This window comes from Amphiprion ocellaris, chromosome 24 (assembly GCF_022539595.1).
Source record: "Amphiprion ocellaris isolate individual 3 ecotype Okinawa chromosome 24, ASM2253959v1, whole genome shotgun sequence".
NCBI classification, from domain to species: Eukaryota; Metazoa; Chordata; class Actinopteri; family Pomacentridae; genus Amphiprion; species Amphiprion ocellaris.
The window spans coordinates 3,472,532-3,484,678 of record NC_072789.1 but is presented as its reverse complement, the minus strand read 5'-3'; the positions used below and the strand labels follow the sequence as shown (position 1 = coordinate 3,484,678).

The 12,147-nt window shown below is 35.8% G+C and overlaps 1 protein-coding gene across 9 annotated transcripts in view; it reads right to left on the bottom strand.

The window, feature by feature from the left end:
• The window catches only part of atp11a (ATPase phospholipid transporting 11A), a 66,580-nt gene that overhangs the window by 25,870 nt on the left and 28,563 nt on the right, over positions 1-12,147 (bottom strand). For all 9 annotated transcript variants that reach the window (XR_008600822.1, XM_055008431.1, XM_055008430.1 and 6 more), the window contains exons 2-10: positions 7,797-7,919; positions 7,116-7,205; positions 5,602-5,682; positions 5,381-5,488; positions 3,196-3,324; positions 2,562-2,665; positions 2,414-2,461; positions 848-912; positions 657-738 (exon numbers count right to left, since the gene is read on the bottom strand). Coding sequence is in view for 8 of the 9 variants with exons in the window: in XM_055008431.1 (XP_054864406.1) it covers positions 657-738; positions 848-912; positions 2,414-2,461; positions 2,562-2,665; positions 3,196-3,324; positions 5,381-5,488; positions 5,602-5,682; positions 7,116-7,205; positions 7,797-7,919 (830 nt within the window). In the remaining variant the exon portion in view is untranslated. The remainder of the gene's footprint in view (positions 1-656; positions 739-847; positions 913-2,413; positions 2,462-2,561; positions 2,666-3,195; positions 3,325-5,380; positions 5,489-5,601; positions 5,683-7,115; positions 7,206-7,796; positions 7,920-12,147) is intronic.

Genomic DNA, 12,147 nt, shown 5'->3' with positions numbered 1-12,147 from the left:
AGATATATCTCATGGACTTCAAAAGTCTCTCAATTATATATTGAGCCACCTAACTAATGACATCTGGTTGTTTTTGTTACATCCAGCTGACCCTAGCAGTTGGGTCGTAACAATTAATAAAAATGTTCTGATCTACAGGCAGAAAGTAAGAAAGAAAAAGTGAAAATTACTCCCCAGTTCCACAGGTAAAAGGTTAGTTTGCAAAGCAACACACTACTTGGAAAAGAAGGCAACAGATAAGACATTTACTCAAAGCCAAGTGGATTCTGGTAAAAGGAAGACAAATGCAAATCCAATGAGTTAATGAGGTGGACACAGTAACCAAGTGTAAATGTAATCCACCTACAGTCAGTCATTTCTACAAGCCATCTGGATACAAGACTCCGTCAATGCCAGATGGAGAGAAAATTGATCCACTCAGTGCAGCGAGCCACAGACCCTCAGTCAGTGAATAAATGAAGACATGAAAAGTGAACAGATGGATCGAAGGACGGGTAAAAAATATCAATGATTATCTAAGCTGGCGTTAACTGAGAAAAGAGGACGCTGCCAAGGAGCGGAGAGCTTGCATAAGGATGTCAAACGCTGCTAACAGGTTCTTTTCAGAAACAATTCCCAACATAAAACAAAAGGAGAGAGGGAAGGAAGAATCTTACTTTTCCACTGCAGATCTTTTCTGGGACTTGGACTGGTAGTTGAGCGCCATCTTGGTTTCCATGCCAGTGTAGATGGCAACAGCTGAAGTGAGAAAAAGAGTAGTTAGTCCAACAGTTTTCTCTGCCATGTAAACACACAGAGGTAACTGGTAATGTCCAACATTTATGAGTGTATCTGGTGCAAAAATTACCAAAGATATATTCTGTGTTCTTGAGTGTGGCTCCTCGGAGAAGCAGGTTCTCTGATCCCAAAGGTCTGCAAACAGGTAGCATTTTGAGAGTTTTAGAGTAAGGGGTTAAATTCACTGGAAAAAATGCCCCTCTCAAAACAAGAATAAATAATTTATTTCAAGGAGCTTTTACCTTGAAATAAGTGGAAAAAATCTGCCAATAGAACAAGTTTTGTTATTTCTTGAAATAAGATATGATATTTAGAAGATGAGATCTCAAAATTAGCTGGGAAAACTTATTTTAAGCTATATTTTACCAGGATTGTCAAACTTAGGTGTCTTAAAATAAGCCAGATATGCAAGAAAAAAACCCAGTTTTTCACTCAAAAACAGATTTTCACTTTCATTTAACCTCTTAATTTGAGATGTATTAACCCTCCTGTTGTCTTTATTTATGGGCACCAAAAAATATTGTTTCCTTGTCTGAAAAAAATAAAAAAATTCCCCACATTTCTGAAAATTTGCAAAACCTTCAGGAAGAAAACGCCAATAATTCTTTCAAATTCCCTGAAAAGTTTTATTTTTAAAAAATCCCCCAAATTTGCCAAGAAAAATTGTGTAAGTATTTTCAAAAAATGAGTAAAAATCTTCCAAAAAATGAGTAAAAATATCTGAAGTGATTCCATATATATCAGTAAAACCTCTAATATTTTCTTGAAGAACATTCACCATAAAAATCAACCAAAATCCAGCGAATTTCGCTGGATTTTGGTTGATTTTTTTGTGAATGCTCTTAAGAAACATTTTTAACATTTCTTTTTTTCACCAGAAAATGTTCAAAGATTTCCCAAAAATGTTGAAAATGTGGACATCAGAAGTTTCACTGTGAAAATATATTTATTTTCCACATTTTCAAACTTTAAAACGGGTCAGTTTTGACCCGCAGGACAACACAAGAGCAAAATTGTAAAATTCAACTCAAAACAAGATAAATTCAACATTGTTTAATTTAACAAGGTATTTAAGATGCATTGTGTTCGAAGGTTTTTATATTTTTCATTAATAGTTGTACTGTGAACTGTGTTAACCCTGATTGTGATATATGATGTTTTCCTATATAAGCTATATTTTTCTACTCTTTCTACTTTTCTACGAGAATATATCCACACCCACATTCATTTTACTCACTCCCATTTTTGTACTATTTGCATATCATTATCCTGTAACCCACCTGTATAAATAAAGAATGACAGGGACCACCTCTTTGTAACTTACACTAGAAGTGTCTCGTTGCACTGAGTGGGTTACCCTTGCTGCAAGTACAGAGAAGCCTCCGTGTCGTTCATCCCAGCGAGCGGTTCCTGGTTGGAGAGTGAGCCGCTTAATAGCGCTCCTCTCTGACATTTTGTCTTAAAACAAGTCCCTCTATCTTGCTGAAATGTCACTTGTTAAATGAATTTATCTTAAATTGAGTAGGATGAGACATTTTGACTAAAAATAAGACAAATAGACTTGGTAAGATTTAGAGTTTTTGCAGTGTTGGGCTTTACTGTTAAAATAAAAAGGTATGCTTGGGATTTAGATCACCTGGCCACTGGCTCATTGTCCATGTAGATGTTGATACGGCCCACGAATCTGTGTCGGATAGAGGAGGGAAGAAAAGAAGCGAGATAAGACACGTTTCAGTTATTTCTTTGGCAGGAATGCTTTGTTCAGGTCTGTGTGTTGTACTGACTTGTACAGATCTGGCTGCGGTTGTTCACATTCTATCGTGGCGTGGATCGAGTCCACCTCCTTCTCCGTGTTGTACGCTTTAGTGTCCTGAACTGCATAGTATGTCTGGGTTAGAAGAAGGGAGAGTACATAGAGAAGGATGAGTAAATCAAAAAAAAAAGAGAGAAAGGGAGGGAGTGTGAGTAAAAAGAGGGGGAAATGCAGGAGGAGGTGTAGAGGAAACATTTGTGGTGGTGAGATGATGGTAAATGGAGGTTAGATGGAAAAACAGATTGATGTAGAGACACACAAAAAAACAACCCATAAACCACAGCTAAATGACTCAAAACCCATATAAATTCATGTATCTTGCATTTGAAACAGCTCACTTTTTAATTTATTGTGTATTTTTTTTAAATACAATGCACACTGTTTGTTTTATGGGTTACTTTTTCCATAAAAAGAGAAATTATTCTATTTTTGCCAGCATTTTTTAACATCAACAAGCTTTATTCTCTATTTCTAATACATTTATAAGGGCTTTATTAGGGTTTTTTTATGGAACAATATAAAATTAAACATGTGGCAGCATTATTCTGCTGCACAAGTCAAATTTCACACATAAAAAATAGATAAATTAGCTTTATCCAACATACTTTGTGGCTGCTCTCTCCATCCAGACTGGCTGTAGTAACATAGCATGTCCCGTCGTCCCGAGACGAGGACAGAAGGATGAGATCACAGGGAAAACTCTCGTCTTCTTTCACTAAGACAACATCTCCGACCTGAGACAGACAAACAGAACAGAAATCCTAATTTAATCATATTTTAGTTTAGTCGAATGGAATGATTTCTGAATTTATTTGAGGCTTTATTGAATTCATTTTATTATGTGTCTGATATTTCACAAAAGTATGGGTCAACTAAATACCTTAAAGCACGGGTGACAAACTAGTTTTAGTTCAGGTTCCACATTCAGCCCAATTTGATCTCAAGTGACCAATAAAATCACAGCTTAATAACCTATAAATAACCACAACTCCAACTTTTTCCTTTGTTTTAGTGCAAAAAAGTACGTTCTGAAAATGGTCACATTTAAGGAATTATCTTTTTACAAAACGTTAAGAACAACCTGAAATTTCTTTAAAAAAATAAATTTCTTAAAAAAGACAAAAAAACCCCAACAAAAACCTGACAAAATGCTACAACAATGGCGCACAAACAACAAAAGCGAGAAACAAAATGACAAAAATTAGACAAACTACACGAAATGATAAAAAAAACAGACAAAAAAGTTACAAAGCGACAAAAAATGGACACAAACGAGACAAAAAATGACAAAAGCGAGAAACAAAACAACAACAACAATACCCAAAGCAATGAATAAAGCAAAACACAAAACGACCAAAACATGAGACAAATGATAAAAGCCAGACAGAAAAAGACAAACAACAAAAACAAGACAAAATATTACAAAAATGAGACACAAAATGACAAAAGAGCAATCTAGTATTTTACTTTATGATCCAAACAACTTGTCATGGTCTAGAAATTATTTTAAAATGTATAGTTTTACAAATTTATAATCTGCAGTTAATGTCTTCTCTGGAATTTTTACAGTTTGAGGGCCGGATTGGACCCTCTGGAGGGCCGCTTTTGGCCCGCAGGCCTCATGTTGGACACTTTAGCTGAGATTATAAAATAACTTGAGGTGGAAAACAACTGTACCACATCTAAGAAACACAAACTTCAATGTCTTTAAGGGATTTCACTAATTGCACTCTTTCCTAGTATTGCTAATGTACTTTCTACTAATGCAGATTACCTAATGAGCTTACCTTGTGCTTTTCCAACGCTTTCAAGTTCATCCAACAGCTATAGACATTTATTTTCTCTTCTCTTAAAAATCTCAAAACCCCTTTATCTGTTATTTTAACCCCCCTATTGTCCTCATTTACGGGCACCAGAAAATACTGTTTCCTTGTCTGAAAAAAATCCGAAAATTCAGCAAAAAATCCCCCAAATTTCTGAAAATTTGCAAAACCTTCAGGAAGAAAATTCCAATAATTCCTTGAAAGTTTTATTTAAAAAAAAAAAAAAAATCCCCCAAATTTGGCAAGAAAATTCTTGTAGATATTTTCAAAAAATGAGTAAAAATCTTCCAACAAAATCCTAAAAATATCTAAAATGATTCCATATATATCAGTAAAACTTCTAATATTCTCTTAAGAACATTCACATAAAAATATTGTTTCCTTGTCTGGAAATAAATCCAAAAATTCAGCAAAAAATTCTCAAAATTTCTGAAAATTTGCAAAACCTTCAGGAAGAAAATTCCAATAATCCCTAAAAGTTTCCCTTAAAAGTTTTATTTTTAAAAAAATCCCCCAAATTTGGCAAGAAAATTCCAGTAAATATTTTCAAAAACTGAGTAAAAATCTTCCAAAAAAAATCCTAAAAATATCTAAAGTGATTCCATATATATCAGTAAAACTTCTAATATTCTCTTAAGAACATTTTAACATTTCTTTTTTTTCCACCAAAAAATGTTCAAAATTTCCCAAAAATGTTGAAAATGTGGACATCAGAAGTTTCACTGTGAAAATATTTTTTTTCCACATTTTCAAACCATATTTCACCCTCGTGTTGTTACGTAACATACATTAATAGAACTGTTTTTCAAGCTAAATTGCCCTCCTATGTGGACACGCACAGAGCTTAATAGCAGAAAAATCCCTCGGCATGAGCCAATAAAACAAACACGCCAAAGCTCTGTTGGTGTAATTTGGAGTGGGAGTGATTTATCTGGTGACACACACACACACACGCCCACGCACATACCCTGAGCTTGCGACTTTGTTTGCGGAGCACTTTCCCATGCTGCACCACGTGCACGGGACATTTGTTGACAGCGTTGTCTGCTTTGTGTCTCAACCAGTCCTCATAACCCTGAGAGGAAGAGAAAAGACAGAGAGCGGGATGAAACAGCGATTAACGTGCCTGTATGTGTGTGTAGAGTTCACTGTCAACTGTCAGTCGACCAAAGACAACCTGAGTCTCACCTGTTTGATGGCGGTGACGGTGATGACAAAGAAGAGCGGCAGTCCGCTGGTGATCGGACTGGTGGGAGTGTCGATGATCAGCTGAAGTCACACATAAAAATTGACAGATGGAGACAGATTTAGGTCAAGAGAATATATCACAATGACATACAGCTGTAAAGAGGCAGTAAGTCACATCAGGCTTCTACAGGGAGGTAATAAGGAGTCCAAATATAGTGATGGACCTTCTGCCCTTTTACAATCACAAAAAAACAACAGGGTCAATCTATAATTGAGGAATTTTTGAAGTCCAGAAGATCTGTCTTACATATATTTTTATTAAAGTAGAAAAAAAATAATGTTTTTATGTTCATTATGATCATGTCTTCACTGATTCCACAATTATTTATTATGGAAACAATCATTTATTAATAAAAAGTGACTGGATATCACTAAAATGTCAACTATGTTACAAAAAATCCCACAATTATATATTGACCTGTCCAGAATGACTTGAAAATGATCCATAATTATGGAAAATTAGTTCAAAATGACATGAAATTTTTCCTAAGTGACTTGAAAATTATCCCAAAGACACAAAAATGATTCAACATGACGAGAAACGATCCAAGCTGACATAAAACTTGTTGAAACCGACAAGAAAATTGTCCAGAATGACTCAAAAATTGTCAGAATCAATATATAACTGAGAGACTTTTTAAGTCCATGGGATATATCTTGCATACATTTTTATTAAAAGTAGAAAAAAATATGTTTTTATGTTCATTATGATCATGTCTTTACAAATTCTAAAATTATTTTTCATGGAAACAATCACATAATAAAAGATGACTGGATATCACTAAAAATGTCAACTAAATAACCATCTGAATTTAATAACAACCACCTTCTAATTAGCTAAACAATAATGAAATCAGATTATTCACAAATAGCTTTGATTGTATTCTTTTTATTAAGTTGAGATAATCATGACAGATATTTCTTTTTTGGTAATATATCAAATTTTACATGGAAAATAACAAATTAAATAACTTTCCACTAAGTTCCCCATTACAAAAACACCTCTCAAGGAAGTGTGTTAATTCCAGATCACATGAACTGCTCCATGTTTTGTGTATCGGTTTTGTCATTTTGTGTCTCATTTTTGTCGCTTTCTGTTCGGTTTTGTCATTTTATGTCTCGGTTTTGTCGTTTTCTGTCTCGTTTTGTCACTTTGTGTCTTGGTTTTGTCGTTTTCTGTCTCATTTTGTCACTTTGTGTCTCGGTTTTTAATTAAAAAATTATATATATTGACCCAACACTTCTTTTCATGACTTTGAATGACGGCTACATTCACCAAATCCTCCACCAAACCAAGAACAACAGATGCTTTTCTCTAGAAAATAGTCAGATATAGTGAGATGTTTCCCCATTACGGTTGAACTTCTGCCTTCATTCTGTATTGGTGTTTGCACTAACAGGATATTAAACTAAATGTGAAGAGATGCATCGGCGGAAATGGAAAAATCTTTTACCTGAACCAGAAATATGATGAGAAAGTAGAAGTTGGCGACTCTCCTGAACTGCTCAAACATATTCTTGGGGATGAAGTTCCAAAATGTGTACTGAAAACAGGAGATAGTTCAATCAAACGACAGCTTTCCATGTCAAATGCAAAGGAAATACACAACATGAAGCTTATTTCTGGTTTCATATTGGCCGCATGTGCAAAACAAAACAGGGTAATGCTTCTTTGTCCAAACACAGGCATCAAACACTAATAGGATTTGCGATAAACAGACAAACAGCAGCTTTTCAACCGATATTACTGCCACAATAAATGGATATTCCGATAGAAATACGGGTGTATTGTTAACCGCAGCCATGAAAAGTGTTTTACAAAACTGGAAAGAGTACAGACTGATCAATAAACCATTGTCTAAAGTGGCTAAACGGATCACTGAAATGTAAAATACAGCATCCATTATATCACTCGGTATCAAGCTGCCTTTCAAACACGGTACCAAGAACTATTTACACACAAATTAAAAAAAACAGGTTTCAATAGCGCCGTAGCACCAGCTGTTCTCTCCTGCTGTGTTTTATCACTCATGCCCTGATAGATTCTGAATAGGGAAGAATAATCAGTGAATTCTAAGCTCTGAGCTCTTACTATGTCTTGGCAAAACGCATGATGCATGTGTGCTTTCGCTGACCTTAGAGGAGACGATTCTGTTGTCGGGAAATCTCTGTTGTATGAAGGCCTCGGTTCCCGGAGGAGGCTCCTTATGTCCGATGTAAATTGTCCTGCTGTCCACCCAGTTCTCCTCACCGACACACTGCAGGGAAACGACCAAAACGCAGGGAAAGTATAAGTATTCGTTCGCATACGTGTGTTGTTTGCGTGGTTCATGTAATGCCACGTCATATGATATTTTGAATTGACACTTCTACACCAATCTATAATGATTTAGCAACATAAACGCATGAGACAAACTGAAACGGACCCACAGAGGGTTACAATGAATGAGTAAATTCTCCCCGATGAATGAGAGCTTTTGTTGACTTGCATGTGACTCAGACTGGAATGCAGAAAACACACACAAGAGCACACACACCCACACACACACACACACAAGGCTGATAACACACCTGGAATCGACCTTTGTGAATCTTTTGACATCTTTCTGGGGTTATTTTTCTTGTATTAACTCTCCTGTTGTCTTCATTTATGGGCACCAAAAAATATTGTTTCCTTGTCTGAAAAAAATCCAAAAATTCAGCAAAAAAATTCCACAAATTTCTGAAAATTTGCAAAACTTTCAGGAAGAAAATTCCAATAATTCCTTAAAAGTTTCCCTTCAAAATTTTATTTTAAAAAAATCCCAGAAATTTGGCAAGAAAATTATTGTAAATATTTTCAAAAAATGAGTAAAAATCTTCCAAAAAAATCCTAAAAATATCTAAAGTGATTCCATATATATCAGTAAAACTTCTAACATTTTCTTTAAGAACATCCACATAAAAAACAACCAAAATCCAGTGAAATTCGCTGGATTTTGGTTGATTTTTTTGCGGATGTTCTCAAGAAGCATTTTTAACATTTCTTTTGTTCCATCAAAAAAATGTTAAAAAATTTCCCCAAAATGTTGAAAATGTGGACATCAGAAGTTTCACTGTGAAAATATTTTTTTTTCTCCACATTTTTAAACTTTAAAACGGGTCAGTTTTGACCCCCAAGATGACATGAGGGTTAAGGGTAGAAAACGCCCTAAAGTAGTGTATGTATAGCAGAAAAACCTTCACTTCTTTCTACTTTTTCTCCATACATCCAGCACAGTTACAACTCCTGAAGCACTAGACATACTATAATAGTCCTGTGGAGACTGAAACTGCATAATATTAACATTTTATTGGGTTATAGCAATGCCGCTGTCTCCAGCTTGAGTGCTAATTAATTATTTATGTATAATTCTACATGCATAGGTGGACTGTATGGGATGTTTCTACCCGTGTCCTCAAATAATCCGGAACAAGTTCGCCCTTTAGAGACTCTTAAACACCCTCAAGTTGGGCTGATGGACTGTTTAAGACTGCGGTGCTTCTTATTGATCAAGTTTGGTATATTTTCCTCTCAGTGTTGTCGTGGAAACACTGCCTGCAGTTCAGTCGACAATGTTTATTGCGGCTCACTTTTGGCAGGAAAGTGGAGAAATAATCTGTCAATATTAGCTCCCAGTGACTGTTTTTAAATAGAAAATTCTCCAAAAATAACTTGAAATTAGTTAAAAATGGCAATTTTTTGAGTCATTACGAACAATTTGACGACAACCTAATATGACGATCAGTATCAGATGAGGGTTTAATTACTAAATCATCCCAAAGTTTGTCAAAATGTCCTGACACTGAATGGTCAAAACTTTAATTTAAAATCCTTGACGTTTCCGTGTCTTGAGAGCAAATTTTGATGCTCAGATACCAACATTTAGAAAAGTGGAAATGGTGACAATATCAAATATAAACTCCCCTTTACCCCATTTTCTGCTCCTTTTGTTTAATAAACAGATAAGTTATAATTCCACTTTTTGAATCTACTAATTAGAACATGGTAGAGGTTAGACTGCACTAGACTGAGGAGGCTATTGTGTGAAAATATTTCAGCTAAACCTGAAAAATGCAAGTCAGACATATGGACTTAAAGTATTTCCCTCAGGACTGGACATGCATGGGAAACACAGACTCAATTTGGAGAACACACATGACTCAATCTCTAATTTTTTGTCATTTTGTATCTCGCTTGTGTCATTTTATGCCTCGTTTTTGTCGTTTTGTGTAATTTTTTGACTCGTTTTTGTCGTTTGTCTCATTTTTTGTCACTTTTAAACTTTTTTGTCTAATTTCTTGTCTCTTTTCTGTTTTGTTTTGTGTCGTTTGTCTTATATTTTGTCATTTTGTTTCTCACGTTTGCTGTTTTGTGCTTCATTTTTGTAATATTTGTCTTGTTTTTTTTTGTTTGGCTTTTGTCGTTTTGATTATGAAGTAAAATATTATATCATTCAGTTCCAGATACCTGTGCAGCCATCTTTAAGCACCTGGTCATTTTGACCTGCGCTAATCAGAATCAGGGGAGGCTGAGACGAGACAACTGGAATCAAAACACACCTAATCCTCTCTTCTGTGCCTCCCTCGCTTTCTCTTTCATCCATGAGACTATTCTATACATGACTACTTCTATACATGTCGGCTGCAGCGACCGCAACAAAAGAACACGGCGCGCTGTTTAATTTATCTGCACGTAGTCTGTCTGCAAACACATACGCACACTAACGAGAGGTGACGGTAATCTGTGGACAGTGAATGAGATTGAATGTCAAGAGGCTGCATGGCCCAGTTTCTTTACTCTCTCTGTGGCTGTCACACACACACACACACACACACACACACACAGATTACCTTGTTTAGGAATGGGGCTATTAATATCTCGTGACCTCCAATTATCTAAGTGAGAGTGCAGGAATGATTAATAAGGAAAGTAAGGGGATAAATATTGATGTTGCCTTGACTTGTACACACAGACTCCTTTATGGAGTATTAAGTCTGCACATGCCACAAGAGCAGCTAACATTTGCTGTGTGTCATGTGCTTCCTACAAACAATCAGTTCCATCCATAATATCAGAGAAGCACAGTGCTAACTCGCTGATATCTGATTTACAGTGAAGCAGGAGATGAAAACCAGATAGCATGAAGAGCCTGCCAACTCCGTCGCCCACACAGTGTAGCTGTTCCTCCTCTCCCACCTGCCTGCTCCGTCTGCTTCACCTAACACGTTTCTCACACGCTTCCTGTTGTCTGCACATGGAAGACAGCCACGTATACATATATGCATACACTGGACTGAATGTATCTGGGGCTCAGGACTTTATGTTAAAACGGAGGAATGGTCTCTGTCTTCTGTACATCCACAGCTAAAAAAAGAGAGCAATTTGTCCCATTGTGGTTTAATTTTCAGTCACTACAGGCCTGTAACTGGATCTCATAACCTACACATTTTTTTAACCACCATCAATTACTGCTAATTGGTGGCAGCTTATTATTTATATATTTATATATATATATATATATATATATATATATATATATATATATATATATATATATATATATATATATATATATATATATATATATATAAGTGCATTTTTGAGACAAGCTGAATATTTGGATATTCATCATTAATTGGGTCCGAATATCCGGAGCCCAGACATTGAAATTTGGACTGGCCCTACAATCTAGTATTTTACTTTATGATCAAAACAACTTGTCATGGTCTAGAAATTATTTTAAATTTATAGTTTTACAAATTTACAATCTGCAGTTAATGTCGTCTCTGTAATTTTTAGACTTTACAAAGTCGTCCGGCAGGCCGGATTGGACCCTCTGGAGGGACAGTTTTGTCCCACGGGCCACATGTTTGACACCCCTGGCTTAGAACAATAGCAAACCTGTATTGTTAGGATTCAGTCCTGAGGTAAAGGTAATCCATGAAATTCAAATTACAAGGTATACTGTGGCGTGTTCTTGTCAACAAATAAGTTATATTCAGTGTTCCTCACGACAAATTGAGTACATTTCCATCCACATTAATGGTAAAAAAAAAAATACATATTGTGATGTTAATTTACATCATTTTCAGTAAATTTTGTTGTTCCCAGCCTGTTTCCCCTGCTTCTAGTCTTTATGCTAACCTAATTGCTCCCTGGCTGTGTTACACACTGATCACAATGAATGTTGAACATAATTTCCAAGTAATGAGTTTGTATGGAGATGATGATGATGGATGCGTGTTGACCGGCATTGTTCGGAGACAGTGAGTTTGAACATATGGCACTAAACGAGAATCGGCGAGCCTCCTCTCTCGCTGTCCATTTTGCCTGTAATGCAGCTTTATTGGTTTTCTCACCTCTTTCCTCTCCATCTCTCACCACAACCTGGATGGCCTCTAAGCCGACAATCTACCTGCTATCGATTACGTTTAGCTTTCCTCCGGATTTGAGCTTTTCACATG